Consider the following 17,298-nt stretch of genomic DNA (forward strand, 5'->3'; position numbering starts at 1 on the left):
AAATTGTAAAAAACAATTGTCAGGAAGCATATCAACAAGAATAAAGAGGATAATATTGAGCTGGCAAATAAGTATTTTAATAAAAATTACAAATATTACAAATAAATATTTTAATACAAATAAATATTTTACTACAAAAACTTGGCGCTGCTAAACCGAATAATTTGCCAGCTCTTTTCTTTTTTCTCTTGTGCGTGCATTTGATTGTGTGTATGTGTGTGTGTGTTCTCTTTTGCGCGTGAATGTTCGAATATGTGTTGTTTCTCTTTTCTCTCTTATGCGTATGTGTTATTTTCGATTGTAAGAAAAATTGTAATTTTACGTAGTTATTATTTTAGTAAGTTAGATTAATTTATTGTCACGTCCCGTGTAAATTTTTCAATTATTTGCTTTATGAATCTCCTTTATTCGTATATCTATTCATATATCAATTATATTTAATCAACTTTATATTACTATTCATTTATTACACTTATATTGTCACGTCCCGTGTAAATTTTTCAATTTTATTAATTATTTGCTTTATGAATTTCCTATATTCGTATATCTATTCATATATTCAATTATATTTTAATCAATTTTATATTACATAATTCACTTATTATTCATATTATTACTCACATTATATATTCTTGCATTTTATTATTATTTTAATAATCATATACTATCTCTATATTAACCAGTTAATACTTATATTATTATATTCTCTAACGTTCATAACTTTTGAACGACTATTTTATCTATATAATTATTAAGACCATATAAAATGTTATATTCTTTAAGGTTACAATCGTTCGAAATCATGATGATAATAGTTAATTACCAAATCTACATTGAATATCGAATTATTCAATTAAATTAATCATACACCTTATGGTCGACACCTAAATTTAATATTGTAAAGGAATTGCATCAATAATCGTTCATTTTATTATAAAAATTCTTTAAATTAAATTAAAATACTAAAATCTTATAAGTTACCGACTAACGGGATACCTCTACTATTAAAAACTTACCATTAACTTGTATACTTTGCCAATAGAGGGCCAACTGTCGATAACTTACCTGCACTTACCATCAATTACCATTCCCTAATTACCGACAATGGTATACTTACCATTTGTTACAAGTGCCTACCGAATGATAGACCCGTCATACACAGCCATCATGAATTCCTGGAAATGCTGCTGTAATTCCAAGAATTCCCGAAAACTTTTGCCAATATCTCGAGAACCATAAGAGGTAGAGTTGCCAAATTAATTCCAAGAAACGTCGCAGACTTTGTTTATACTAAAAATCATGTTTCCAAAAATTTGGAAAAAACAATTATTTTTTGGGACAAATTTTACATTTTTTATCCAAAAACCGAAAACTTGCCAAAACGCTCCGTTTTACCTGATTCGACCGTAAATAATGTTCTTTTAAAAACTTCAATTTTTACCCCCACTCCGATTTTTCAGGAGGACCAAAATTCGGCCAAACATAGTCCTCGAGGTCCTCTACACGATGGTCCAAACCCCATCTCTTAATCTCTTACTGTTCACGAGATATAAATTTTTTAAGTATCAAGGACGACTGCCAAAAGACCTTTATAAGTACTATAGACCTTGAAACACAAGTCTCTCACCTTGAGAACCGTCATGGTACATGAGCACCCTTGTGAAGGTGAATATAATATCGTTGCATCACTATCATGAAATATTATTAACAGCAGAATATTCATAAGACCATTGTAGAAGCCTAAATAATATATAAAATGGTTTAAACAATTAAATAATTATTAATATAAATTTTAGATTATTATTCCAAACATAAATATTAATTAACAATCACCTTTTTGCATAAATACTAATTAACAAATAGAATATTATATATACGAACAATAATTTAATTATAAATAAATAATCCTTATTAACTACATAATTTTGCAACTATCATTTTTTTCATAAAGCTAGTTAACAATTGATTTTAATTAAAAGAATAATTATTCAGGCTTTTGCAAGTGCATAATTAATAAATAAAGTCCCAAGGCCATGTCACTGAAGCTATTGCAGTGTACACAAGATGGCTGACCATCACTGTAATGAATGCGAACCTCTATAAGAAGAATGTAAAATTATTATAAAATTCACATATGCACCAGTGATGAAATATTACTTAAGATAGAATATTCACTGACGATATTAATTGCAAACGTCTAAAGTTTTCAACGTTAGCTCATCGAAATTATTACAAGTGCTAAAAATTCAAGAGCGGCGAATCACTAAGGTGATCACCACTGTAATAGATGGGAACCCCTATTTAAAATATGTGCAAATATTATAAAGCTTGAATAATGAAATATTACGCGCAACTAAATATTCATTAATAACACACTTGCGAAGATTTAAAAAATATAAAAGTTACAGATATCGTTCGAGAACCACTACTACTATACGTAAAAATTGTTACCACAAAGAAAAATGTTAATTAACAATTAGTTTATTGATAAAACATATCTACGTACGTATATTCAATTATTCAGACTCAGTTAATAATTAATCTTAATAAAACAGAACTCTAAATAATATAAAATCTATTTGTATGAATTAATATTACCATATAGAGTCATTATCTCAACAAATAAGTATTATAAACAATTAATTTCGTTAAATATCAAATAATTAATGCGTAGCGTCTATTAACAATTAAATTTTGCAAAAACTAAGCTTTACAATGAAAGAAATATTATTGTATAAAACCTCCGCAAGCGTACGAGTCGTAGAAACATTAATTAATAATTTATTTTACAGTTATAATATTTGAATGAATATTTTATATGCATAAGATGCATAAATTCCATTCTCACGCTCGGGTATGAGTCATCATGAGTCACTTGCGAAATTGTTTGATCAAAATGTAATATGATATTTTTCTGTATCTCGAAAGACTAAACATCCGATGCAAGTACATCCTTTGTAAAATTATGCCGACATTCCGCGGCATCCTTTGAAATTAGACGCGAGAATGATGCAACTCCTACTTCGCACCACACCCCGCGGCCTACAAACTCGAACAATATAAAAGCGAGCGCCGCGGCGGATCAGCATTGCGCGCCGGTCTTTTCAAGTAACAACACCACGTTTCTCGGAGTGTTCACATTGCGCACTGAACTTCAACACTGTACCGCATATCTGCCATCTTAAGAAGCATCCGCCATTTTGTCGACTGTAGAAGGAACATTGTAACTGAAAGAAATAAAGACTTATAAAACTATAAGGGGATCCAGCCTCAATAATTCATATATCCCCGAAGACCTTTTGGTGAGTAACTTAAATTAATTTTATTTATCTAATTTATACAATCTCAATCAAGCTGTCATCAATCTCTACAAGTGAACACTCTGCCGCGCGTAATCACTTTTGGACTATCATTCTAAATTATTTTAAATTATTTTAATAATTAAATATTTAATAATTCAACGACTGAACAGATTCTGATACAATTACCCCAGTCTGCCGTTTGGAAATTTAATTCAATTTAATTCAATTTTAATATTACTTAATCACGATTTAATTTAATTTAATTCAATTTAATTTGCGACTTTGATACTTTAATTCTAATTTAATACTGTCACGTCCCGGAAGAGTGACCTTCCTAGCCTATGCGTACCTAGGTCGCACAGATTAGGGGTGCTCTCTCTGCTTTTGAGGCTACCTGCTGGGCCGGCAATACCTCGGGATGTCGAGAGCTAGGATCGGTGTGGGGAGGGTCGAGTGCGTACGCGAAAGAAACAGAAATGGTCTCTTTATCAAAACAACTCTACTTTATTACTATACTAGGTGTCTACAACCACTAGACTACCATGTAAAAAGGGGGGTTACAATCATGGGTCGCTGGGCTGGACTGGGCGCAATTCTAAGGATCGTAGATATTCCTCGAATTCGTCTTGGTTTACACTAGGGAGAGCTTCAGATGGTATTGTATTAAAAGTTTGCACTGCTTCTATCATTCGAGCGAGACTCTCGTCGACCGTGTCTCGGAGGGCCTCCTCGATATCGGTTGCTGTACTGCTAGATCGAGAGGGGGAAGGGGGAGGGTTAGATGTCGAAGCAACCGGTGCTGGTGGTTGAGGGGGATAGCTTATAGCTTGCGGGGGTACGCGTCGCGAGGTGCGTCGAGGGACAATATTACGAGGGGCGGTATTGACGATTTCTACATCAAAACACGAAAAAGTCGATAGGTCGATCGCGTGCTGAATTTGTCGCGAGTGATTCGGTAGATGGAATAATTGAGGGGCGCGCCTATCGATAGAGTGCAAAAGTCGGAGAATCCTGGCCCTTGACTCGATATACCGTTCCAATTGTCGGATGTTCTGCCTGCGAGCTTGTCTCTGTAGTGATCTATTCATCTACAGAATCCGAAGGAAGGGGAAATGATTCAATGCATCTTAGGAAATACCAGAAAATGAATTAATATGATGCGCACATGATCTTACCTTTGTGGTGAAGATGAGTCGTTAACGTGTCACGATTGGAAGAGAAATTAGATGAGGTGTCTAGGGGAGAGAGAAGTGGGGAGAAATTAATATAATAAAACCAAAAATATAAGGGAGAGGGATCGTCAGCTCGGAAGTTCCAAGAATTCGCTTTCTAAATCTTTAAAAGTTCAACATAAGTTTCTTAAATTATTCAATCTCAAATAAACACTGCCAAAGTAAGGATGGAGAAGGGAGAAGTCTCTCTAATTATTCTACTGAACGCTTCCAGCTCACAGCGTATTAGCATATGGGCGATACGTTAGACCTATCATGCCACAGACAATACAAATCCTTTCGGATTGGCAACGGAAAGCGTTTCTGCATAGCCCTTCATCGCCTCCAGCAGTCAGCTTTTTAGACTATCCGCGGCTACGGCTCTTTGGCGTCTGCAGTGGTTATCTCTTTTACGCCTCTGTGGTCGCGGAGCTAAACCTTACTCTTATCGCTAAGATTATTACTGGGGGTTGGCGAGTGTCTATTCTCCGTCTTATTTCACCAATTCAAGAGGGGGGGTAGGATGTTAGTTATCTTGAAGTAGAAAGGAAATACTATGCCAGACTACGCTTCCTGCGTGCAGCACGTTGGCTTGCAGCGGATGCGTCTTTGCTGGATCTCCACAGTTATCGCACGCAGAACTGTGGACGACACTTAACAAAGCGTAGCGGGTGCTAGTCTCAATTAAGGACGCAGCCACGTACTGTGATAGTCTTGCACACTGCCAAGCAGCAATATGCTCGAAAATCACCTTTAAGCCTAATATCAGAGGAGAGAGGGGGGTGAAAGGGGGGAAACGACAAGTTGGTGAAATAATACGATGTTATCACTCAATAATATCCAAATGTATCTGCTGCTGACGTAGTTTTACACGAGGGGCTTCTTTTACTCTATTATTTCTTATTTAATTCAAATAGGGGTTTGAACAGGGGTGAAAACAAAATGATCGGATTAATAAAGGACTGTTGAGTAGATTCAGCGAGCTTTCAATGATTATTCAATATTTTCGCCGAGTTTCGCAATTTCAATAAGTCTGCCAATCGCGGGGCAAGCATAGAAGTAGATACGTCACTAAGGTAAACGATTGACCAATCATAGGACAGGTTATAAGGGATCTTCACAGTGTGACAATAAAATTCTAGTTTTTTCCACAAAATATATCAAATATACAAAAGACAGTAGGGTATGCGAAAAGCTCATCAGCTTATACACAGATCTATCAAAATCACGGTGTTCAAAACGCTTAAATAAAAATAGGCCAATTACGTGCAAATAAAATCGACCAATCACATGCTTTTAGACATATGGGGCTTTAGGTTCTAGTAGTATCCCTAGCGATCTAAATATTATTAAGTAGTTGACAAATTACAATACGATGGTTCGATTCAAGCTCTAAGATTGCAAATACACATTAAATTATAAAATATAGTCAAATTAGGTTTGTTCACAATAGTTAAAAATAATTTAAAGTACTTCAAAATAGTTTGACTAAGCGCGGATCTCAGCTGTCACTTACATGCACATAGCAACTGCCACAGGTGGTTCAACAATTAAAATTCAATAAATTCAAAAGACAATAAATGCACATACATAACAGATAAGTCGATACATGGTTCGATTGCAAAAACATTCAAAATTAAATCAAATAGTCACAGAGTATAAATTCGACAAAGTAAAAATTAATTACAATTGCCAAATTGTTAAATGCTCCTTTTTCCTTGCAAATCTTATTCTGAGTGGTATTTTACAATTAGTTAAGTGGATATTTAATGGATAGTAAAGTCGTAGCAGTTTTAGTAATAATTAATAAGTAAGTTACACTTGAACAAATTGAGAGATGATTTGAGCTGTCACTTCATACAAGAGTTAAGGAGTTCGAGTGATAGATTCGAACTGTCACGTAATTAATTTTATAAATTCTTTAATTAGTTAATTAAATGGAGCTATTTATTTCTGATTGTTTCTTTTAGTTATTTAATGGTCTTGACTGGCTCGTGATATTTCTTTTGGCTTCAAATTCTCGTTCCTTTAATATTATTAATTTTTCCTTTGTCTTACATATATATAGATATATAGATATATTCACAATTCACAGTTCACAATTCACAAATTATTATTTTAACAGATTGAAATTGCTGGTACTTACGGGCGACTCCGAAACACGCAAGGGCCACAATTTCGAGATATAATTATTCTTTCTTTTCCTCGTCCTTTCCAAAATTCGCAAGAATACAGAATGATCGTGCTTCGTTTTCCCCAAAAGTGCGACAAGGGTTCGTTCACTTTACAATTATTCTTTCACGATGAAGCACGTACGAGAGACTGTATTATAATGATTAATCTTATGCCGCAGTAATTAATTGTTTCAAAACTTCGGCCGGAGTGCGCGCGATGGAATGAGGGGCGCCTTATATATTATGCAACGGGGGGACGGGGTAGTATATCGAGTATCATCCCAAAGGAATGCAGATGATCTAATTTTATCGCACATCGACAATTGCATAATCGGTTACCATGCAGCGATTTTATTCTTGAAGCCTTATGACAAAAGATATTATTTTATTTAAATTAATTAATTCTTTTATTCCTTTTGAATCTCGAGTAATATTTGTCTATAGCAATTTTGATAATAATGATTTGATTAATTTTAATTATTCTGGCTTCAAGATTTAAATTGCATTATTCTTATATTAATTAATTAATGTATTAATAAATTAATTTTCGTTTACAAATTTAACCATGTAGGATCTTGCAAAGATTCTAGTGAGAGGTTTCAAGCGGTGTTAAAAATTTTAATGTTGCAAATTTAATTATTATATGATTTTATGCATTAGTTATATTATATAAGTTAATAAGATTTTTATTCATTAATTGTTAATTAACGTTTGCAATTAATGCAACGTGTTCAAGTCTTATTATAATCATTTGTTTTAATGATATAAATAATTTCGCGCTACCTGGACCTTTGCAAGATGCTGAAATAAATATATAAAATATGTTATTACGTAATCGTCTGCTATTATATAATAATCCTATGTGCATTGTTCGTAACGTTGCAAAGAGCTTTTAGTTGGTCATTATTAAATTTTATTATTAATAGTTATTATTGAGAGTAGCAATAAAAATGATTGTTAACTAACTTTTATGTATTAACTATATTTATTTAAATAGTAATTCAGTTAAATTAATTGTTAATTAATTTCAATGTTCTTTAAATCATTATACGATCTCGAGATGGGATTACCAGCTCTGAATATTTAATTGTTAAATTGTCGGAAGTGTTATAATAATTTTAATGTTTAAAGCTTGTACAAACATTACAGTAATTAATTCGTTATTTAGTAATTTTATCGCTTATAGTCGTATGGGAACTCGCATAATAAATTTTTATTATTGTCTCTGCTATTTAAGTGTTCGTCCATGAGGCGTATTGTTTATTAGCCCTAAACAAATAGTTTAATTTACGTCTGGTCTAGTGAAACTTTGACATAATAAACTTTAGAATAGTTATTTTAATTTGGCATAATAAAATTGTTAAAATTAATTTATTTAATAGCAATTTTCTATTTGTTAATTAACATTTTACTCGTATGTTCTCAAGTAGAACCCTTAAATAGCTATATCTCGCGAATTAGGTATCGGAGGAGAGGCGGAACAATACCAGTACCATCGGGGAGACTTAGATTTTCATTTTTTGGGGGGTGGTTTTCCAATTTTGGATTCTTTATAACTCGAGAACGGTTTGAGCTATCGAGTTCTGGTTTGCGCCGAAAATTTTTGTTTTCAAGAGCGCTCCTAATGGCTATTTTGGATTTTTGAAAATTTTGAAATTTAAATTTTGAGTTTCAAGGCCAAAACAAAAATAGTATGGTTAAATACTACACGACGTACTGACACTGTATATAGCGTTTTTTATAATTTTAGGATTTTTGGTGTGCGAGATATAGAGGTTACAAAATTTTTGGATTAAGTATAGAATATTCATAACTTAGTTTTTCTTATAGGTAACATTGATCTAAGTGTGGCTATCAAATTTGCAGAGAGCGGTGACGTCATTCACGGTATCAAGGTAAGTACACGGTAAGTATATGTATTAGTAAAATTAAGAGACTCTGCTAAGGTAGAATAAAACTGATCGCTAGTTAGCTTAATGCACTAGATCCTTATGGCGGGTATGCAATTACGAGTATAACTCCGAAATAAGTATCTAGGGTTTTAGGTTTGTTCGGTTTTGACTATACCGGGTTGGTTCGACGTTACTCTAGTAATCTGTACTTTCTGTCAATGATTCAAACAGACCTTAATTCTTATTCCTGTGGTTACGAACGAGCTTTAACTTTATTTAAGAATGATATAGAGTTGTCTTTAAGAATAAAAAATAATTAATAGGTAAATATATAAAAATTAAAAGTGAAAGTAAAAATATTGAAAATGGGTAAATAAAAAAGAAGAGGGGGTGGAAAAACGACGGGACGTCACAGTACAATAACTGTTTTGTGTCTTGTGTCTTAATGGCAATATTTTTGTTTCTTTTTGTCGTCTTCGATATTGCCATTAAGAACACAAGACAGTTATGGGCTTTGAGTCGAGACAAGGCTTAAACCATAAAACATGCTTAAAATTGGAAATACAGCCATTCTGCTAAGGCCTTAATAATGTGAACTTGACTTTGACAACGTTGACTGAAGATCACATCAAAGTCAAATCCATTTTTTCCTCATAATATCCTACCTACAACTTTCATCTAAAATATTTTTCGTATTTAAAGCCGTTTTCCGAGATAAGTCAATAGAGACACTGTTTTAAAAATAAAAATTTTAATATTTTTTCCAGTTTGATTTCAATTATGACAATGTTTATATAGAAGCAACAAAACTTGAGATTGAGAACACAGTAACTTATATAAATACGTATAGATACTCATATAAATAAAGAATAACATACCGTGGTTTCACTCTTATTAATGCCTATTTGCTAATTTTGTAAAATTCCGAGAGTCTCCTTTGAAAATAATTACACATTTATTTTGATACTTACTAAAATATTATTCTCAATGTTTTCTTCTCACCTTTGATTTAATGATAATCAAATTAAAATGACAATTTGTATCAATAACTTGAAGCATTGAAGACAAACCACAGCCATCAATCCATTAACTATAAAGACACCATCCAAACGGGGATAAAATTTCTAAAGCTGCATTTGCAAACATTACCCGAGTGCCCTCCCACTATCTACACCCGAGTGTCAAAAGGCATGGTAGTGCCTCGCGCCAATTATTATACCCACATTATTCAAAAGTTTGTGCCCAGGCCCTTATACGAAGCTGAAGCTGGCAGCCAGACTTAGCAGCCAGAGCGCGGCAGCCAGGGCCGAATATGGTCCTGGGCCCCCGGGATTAAAAAAATAATAAAATAAATTAAAAAAGTCTTGCAAACAAATAATACATTTAAAGTAAGGTAAAATAATAAAAATACAAAAAATTAATAATAATAATAACAATAAAATAACTTAAATAATTTACTAGAGTGACGGAATTAAATCTAAAAAGGAACAAAGCTAAACGCATATCAGTAGACACTTGAAAAAAAATCATGAATACTTGGGAAAAGGGTGTACAAAACGATGGTACCATTATTATCCGGGGACGGCTCTTATTGTTTATTTAAAAAATTATAAACTTTTAGAAATAAACTAGCAGCCAGACCGTACGCATATCGGTAGACACTTGAAAAAAATCATGAATACTTGCGGAAGGGTGTACGAAACGATGGTACCCATTATTTATCCGGGGACGGCTCTTATTGTTTATTTAAAAAATTATAAAACTTTTAGAAATAAACTAGCAGCCAGACCGTACGCATATCGCTAGTGTTACGGACAAAAATTTCAAAAACCGATTCGTAACGTTCCGTTGAAGACTACTCGATACGGGGGCAGCTTTCGTTCTTTTGTCTAACGGGGCTCTCAATTTATTTGTTTTAGGGCGACCGCAGCACGTCTGCTATTCCCCAGGATACGCCGAGAGCCGGAGGATCGTTTATCGCGTTTGAGAGAGAAATAAATGGGAGGCGAGACAGGTTAAAGAAACGTATTTATTATTATCAATCAGTATTAATCTTCATTTATTGAATACATAACCAATATATATATTTTGTGATTATTGGAATGATAGAAATTATGTTAAAAGAATGTATATAAATAATAAGGATAAAATAAAATAAATAAAGAGTGCGTTGAATTACTCAAAATAGTATGTGATAGATCCAAATTATGCATATGAAACAATTAAATAAAGTAATGAATATAAGTATGTTATTAAGTTATTTATACTCAACTAAAATATGAATTCATTTAACGTTTAGTCATTTAATAAAAACAAATCGATTTATGAAATCTAATTGATTTAACTCTGACTTGAATGATTTTACAACCTGGATAAAAAATTATTACTTTATTGATTGGATAAACTTGTGATGAATATTTCTTGTGTTATTAAGTAGGGCTGCCAGTTCAGCCGAATTCTTGACGTCTGAAGAATGGTTAATTGTGTTAGTGTTTAAGCGTCTTACCTTGTTTTTGTGAAGTACTATGGAAATAAGAGGGAATTGAGAGGTATTGCCTCGTGATTATAATTGTTTGTCCTAGATTAATTAATTGTATTAGCTCATTTCAAAATTCATGTAATAAAAGCAAATTCGCTACTAGTCTAGTGGCGTGAAACGTATCCTTGCGACTCTATTCTCGCTCTTGGCGGTATCCCACGTCCACATCGGGAGTAAAATAAAAATAAAAAAAAAGAATAGAGCCAGGAGTCACCAGACAGGTAGGACATACATTTGAATACTTCCTCAATTGTTCTTTCAGATTTCGCGTATTAGAATAAAGAAAATCACTGTCAATCAGGGTTGTGAACGTATCTTACGACTCCACTCTCGCTAGGCGGTATCCCACGTCACATCGGGAATAAAATAAAATAAAAAAAAGAAGCAGAGTCCGAGATCCAGGTTGACAGGATATTTGTAATATAATTGAATTTATAATTTAAGTATCGGAGTATTGTTATTGTTATTCATTTGATTGTCTGAAAGAACTGCGTTAACGAACCGACGGATCGTACAGGTATTGTCCCGTGCAAAGTAGATATTAGATATCCGCTTGTTTAGCTTTTTATCACCAGGAGTACCCTCAACGGGCTCCAGTCAGCCAATACCACCAGCTGTTGGGTGACTAAACTCGACTTCTTAATTAAGGAGCCGACGCACAAGACGGTGATCCGTATCAGACGTGTCGCGGTAGACGCGTAATTATTTATGGGTTTCAAAGTATAGAGGCATATGAGATTTAATTATTTGTTGAAAAGTAGAAGGATGCGATCGTATTTTATAATTTTTATTTATTTATTTATTCAGGTAACAATGCTGGAGATCGCATAAAGGTTTAAGGAGTGTGTGGAAGTACTTCAGTTAAATTTCTATATCTAAATTAGTAAATCAGCGGGGTTATAATTGGCAATAATAAACCATGTATAAATGAAAATCAATTATTGTATCAAATATATATGTGTGCATTTAATTCAGTTGGGTCTCGAATGCGTTATGAAATCAAGTAAATTGCATGTGAACTTTGAATAATTATTATATTATTTCATGTAAATTATTAGAATCAGTGATTTGAATATTATTTATTATATCTGGCACAAAGTAACGTAGATGTTATGATAATAGTTTAAATTTAGAGATGTACAAGTTGGATATTAAATAGAAATAGAGTAGATATCAAAGTATTAAATCATGGATAAAATTGCATTGAATAAATTAAATCGAATTGGATAGTAGTATGGATTGTATTTAATCAAAGTGAAATATCAGATTTGCTGCATTAAATTGAATTGTGAATTAAATCGGATCGTAAATTAAATTGCATTAAAATGAATTAAAATCAAGTTCAGTGGTGAGTTATTCGTAGTATTGAAATTTAAAATTAAATCAAATTAAATCGGGATATCAATGCACATTAACATAAATTAGATTAAATCAGATTGCAGAATATGTCACATAAAAAAATAGAATAAATCAGAGTATCAGTATATTAAAATATCGGTGTATCAGAAATAAATGTTCATGCATCAATCAGTATATCAATAAATGTCAAATAAAATGTCAATGTATATCAATAAATGTCAGAATAAAATATCAATGTATCAATAAATGTCAAAGAAAATATCAATGTGTCAACCAAGCTGTATTAAATTGAATTAAATTATAATTTGAATTGAGGTCAATTATATTAAATTAAATAAAAAATCAAAATATCAATTGAGTAGTGTTAAATTAGAATTAAATTGTCAAAGTCGCAAATTCATTGAATTAAATTAAATTAAATCATGATTAAATAATATATAAAATTGAATTAAATTGAATTAAATTTCCAAACCGGCAGACTGGGGTAATATTGTATAAGTATTTATTTGTTGTTAAATTGTTAAGTATTTAGGTTATTAAAATAATTTCAAATAATTAGAATGATAGTCCAAAAGTGATTACGCGCGGCAGAGTGTTCACTTGTAGAGATTGATGACAGCTTGATTGAGATTATATAAATCAGATAAATAAAATTAATTTAAGTTACTCACCAAAAGGTCTTCGGGGATATATGAATTATTGAGGCTGGAGCCCCTTAGAGTTTTATAAGTCTTTATTTCTTTCAGTTACAATGTTCCTTCTACAGTCGACAAAATGGCGGATGCTTCTTAAGATGTGCAGATATGCGGTACAGTGTTGGAGTTCAGTGCGCAATGTGAACACTCAGAGAAACGTGGTGTTGTTACTTGAAAAGACCGGCGCGCAATGCTGATCCGCCGCGGCGCTCGCTTTTATATTGTTCGAGTGTTGAGACCGCGGGGGTGTGGTACGAAGTAAGGAGTGCATCATTCTCGCTTCTAATTTCAAGGGTGCCGCGGACTGTCGGCCATAATTTTACAAAGGATGTACTTGCATCGGATGTTTAGGCTTTCGAGATACAGAAAAATATCATATTACTTTTTGATCAAACAATTTCGCAAGTGACTCACGATGACTCATACCCGAGCGTGAGAATGGAATTTATGCATCTTATGCATATAAAATATTCATTCAAATATTATAACTGTGAAATAAATTATTAATTAATGTTTTCTACGACTCGTACGCTTGCAGAGGTTTTTATACAATAATATTTCTTTCATTGTAAAGCTTAGTTTTTTGCAAATTTAATTGTTAATAGACGCTACGCATTAATTATTTGATATTTAACGAAATTAATTATTTATAATACTTATTTGTTGAAATAATGACTCTATATGGTAATATTAATTGATACAAATAGATTTTATATTATTTAGAGTTCTGTTTTATTAAGATTAATTATTAACTGAGTCTGAATAATTGAATATGCGTACGTAGGTATGTTTTATCAATAAACTAATTGTTAATTAACATTTTTCTTTGTGGTAACAATTTTTACGTATAGTAGTAGTGGTTCTCAAACGATATATGTAACTTTTATATTTTTTAAACCTTCGCAAGTGTGTTATTAATGAATATTTAGTTGCGCGTAATATTTCATTATTCAAGCGTTTATTGTGCAAATAATATTTGCACATATTTTAAATAGGGGTTCCCATCTATTACAGTGGTGATCACCTTAGTGATTCGCCGCTCTTGAATTTTAGCACTTGTAATAATTTCGATGAGCTAACCTTGAAGGCTTTAGACGTTTGCAATTAATATCGTCAGTGAATATTCTACCTTAAGTAATATTTCATCGCTGGTGCATATGTGAATTTTATAATAATTTTACATTCTTCTTATAGAGGTTCGCATTCATTACAATGATGGTCAGCCATCTTGTGTACACTGCAATAGCTTCAGTGACATGGCCTTGGGACTTTATTTATTAATTATGCACTTGCAAAAGCCTTAATAATTATTTCTTTAGTCAAAATCGATTGTTAACTAGCTTTATGAATAAATGATAATTGCAAAATTATGTAATTAATAAGGATTATTTATTTATAATTAAATTATTGTTCGTATATATAATATTCTATTTGTTAATTAGTATTTATGCAAAAAGGTGATTGTTAATTAATATTTATGTTTGGAATAATAATCTAAAATTGATATTAATAATTATTTAATTGTTTATACCATTTTATATATTATTTAGGCTTCTACAATGGTCTTATGAATATTCTACTGTTAATAATATTTCATGATAGTGATGCAATGATTTTACATTCACCTTCACAAGGGTGCTCATGTACCATGACGGTTCTCAAGGTGAGAGACTTGTGTTTCAAGGCCTATAGTACTTATAAAGGTCTTTTGGCAGTTGTCCTTGACACTTTAAAAATTTATATCTCGTGAACGGTAAGAGATTAAGAGATGGGGTTTGGACCATCGTATAGAGGACCTCGAGGACTATGTTTGGCCGAATTTTGGTCCTCCCGAAAAATCGAGGTGGGGGTGAAAATTGAAGTTTTTAAAAGAACATCATTTACGGTCGAATCAGGTAAAACGGAGCGTTTTGGCAAGTTTTCGGTTTTTGGGTAAAAAATGTGAAATTTGTCCCAAAAAATAATTGTTTTTTCCAAATTTTTGGAAACATGATTTTTAGTATAAACAAAGTCTGCGACGCTTCTTGGAATTAATTTGGCAACTCTACCTCTTATGGTTCTCGAGATATTGGCAAAAGTTTCCGGGAATTCTTGGAATTACAGCAGCATTTCCAGGAATTCGTGATGGCTGTGTATGACGGGTTTATCATTCGGTAGGCGCTTGTAACAAATGGTAAGTATACCATTGTCGGTAATTAGGGAATGGTTATTGATGGTAAGTGCAGGTAAGTTATCGACAGTTGGCCCTCTATTGGCAAAGTATACAAGTTAATGGTAAGTTTTTAATAGTAGAGGTATCCCGTTAGTCGGTAACTTATAAGATTTTAGTATTTTAATTTAATTTAAAGAATTTTTATAATAAAATGAACGATTATTGATGCAATTCCTTTACAATATTAAATTTAGGTGTCGACCATAAGGTGTATGATTAATTTAATTGAATAATTCGATATTCAATGTAGATTTGGTAATTAACTCTTATCATTATGATTTCGAACGATTGTAACCTTAAAGAATATAACATTTCATATGATCTTAATAATTAATATAAGATAAAATAGTGGTTCAAAAGTTATGAACGTTAGAGAATATAATAATATAAGTATTAACTGGTTAATATAGAGATAGTATATGATTATTAAAATAATAATAGAATGTAAGAATATATAATGTGAATAATAATATGAATAATAAGTGAATTAGTAATATAAAATTAACTGAATAATTAAAATAATTGGATAAGAATATAATATAAGTGTAATAAATGAATAGTAATATAAAATTGATTAAAATATAATTGAATATATGAATAGATATACGAATAAAGGAAATTCATAAAGCAAATAATTAATAAAAATTGAAAAATTTACACGGGACGTGACACCTCCCCCCTATTTTAGAACGAATCCCGATGATTTAGAAGGGATTTGTTCAAGATCGTCGAAACGATCTCTTAAAGTTTTGTAAGGGTAGGCGTTAAAGTTATCTGATAAGGACGTTACCGGATTATTTTCGTTATTTTCCGGGTTTGTGCTCATTTGGGCGTCCTTCTGATGAGAACAAACTGGCCTGTTTGAGTCGGATAAATTTTCCTCGTTGATTACGTATATCTGGGCATCCTTCAAGCGGGAGAATGCTGGAGGGGCCGTCGGCAACGGAGGTGGTTGCGGCGGCTGCTGTGGTCGTTGTTCGATTTTCTTATCGGGCTTCCGCGTCGGTCCGCGGCTCAAGTGAAGTAGCAGATGAGTGATAGAGCTCCACAGGGCTCCAAGTAAATGTAGACTACACCCATATACTGAATGAAGGGCGTATCCATGAAGGAGTGTGTCGATCACGACTTTGATGACACGTATAATAATAAAAATGCCCATTATTCCGGCTGTTGCTGAGCCGAAATTTACAAAGCCTTCCATAGGCGAGAAGCAGTGTTGTCAGCTATTTTGTTAAGAGCTTCTTCGTCTAGGAGATTATAGACAGATACGGCATTTGATCCAATATCGTGTCCAGTGATGCGTCTAGCGATTTCGTGAAGTAGTGCAGGTTTCTCGGCGGGAAACATAATATGATCTCTGAGCCTTTCAATTTCCTTATCGGCATATAATCCAGAGACGGCTAGAGGTGCTGGCTTGGCGTAGTTCCAAGTTAGTTTAGTAAGAGGTTTAAGTTGTTCGGGCGGTAATTGCAAGACCTGGGGTTTCGGCGTGAATTGCAGCCAGGTTTGCTCGATTCTAAATAATGTCGGTAGTTCGTTGCTGCATTCTCGTTTGTTCCCTACCCTAGAAATTATTCTTGATCTAGGCGTCAGGAAAAACGATCCATTTCGTACGGTTATCGGTAATTCAGAGTAGCATTCAGTTGTTTCTCTCAGTGTGACTTCCACTGGGATACATTTTACAATGTGGACAGACTCTCCGGTGTTGACTGCCATATAACCGGGTCCTTTCATGAGTCTGTATGCAAATTCGTCAGGTTGTAAAGCAGCGAAAGATAGAGCGTTTGTGATTACCTGTCTTTCGAGCTCACATTTTTGCGTCATTACGTTATGGTATAAAGATGTCATCTGGCTGCGTACGTGTTTTTCAACGTACACAAATTTAGAGTTTAGATATGCAAAGATGTCGAGGTT

General features: G+C 32.9%; 1 protein-coding gene across 2 annotated transcripts; it reads right to left on the minus strand.

The window, feature by feature from the left end:
* Positions 1–3,762: 3,762 nt before the first annotated feature.
* Positions 3,763–6,908, minus strand: LOC118648596. 2 transcript variants are annotated; one of them, XR_004965347.1, is made up of 3 exons: positions 6,660–6,908; positions 4,478–4,537; positions 3,763–4,390 (listed from the first exon to the last, which is right to left on the minus strand). XR_004965347.1 is itself a non-coding variant. In XM_036294918.1 (2 exons), the coding sequence occupies exon 2, from the start codon at positions 4,388–4,390 to the stop codon at positions 3,866–3,868; it is 525 nt and encodes a 174-aa protein (XP_036150811.1). In that variant the 5' UTR covers positions 4,391–4,537; positions 6,660–6,908; the 3' UTR covers positions 3,763–3,865. The 2 variants fall into 2 exon arrangements, 1 of the variants encoding a protein (XP_036150811.1); XM_036294918.1 differs by having other exon boundaries at positions 3,763–4,537.
* Between the last annotated feature and the right edge of the window lie 10,390 nt (positions 6,909–17,298).

The sequence above is a fragment of the Monomorium pharaonis genome, unplaced genomic scaffold (genome assembly GCF_013373865.1).
Source record: "Monomorium pharaonis isolate MP-MQ-018 unplaced genomic scaffold, ASM1337386v2 scaffold_529, whole genome shotgun sequence".
NCBI classification, from domain to species: domain Eukaryota; kingdom Metazoa; phylum Arthropoda; class Insecta; order Hymenoptera; family Formicidae; genus Monomorium; species Monomorium pharaonis.

What these genes read in the sequence shown, in the direction of transcription:
- LOC118648596 (XM_036294918.1), bottom strand. Translation starts at nt 4,390, where the DNA reads ATGAATAGATCACTACAGAGACAAGCTCGCAGGCAGAACATCCGACAA.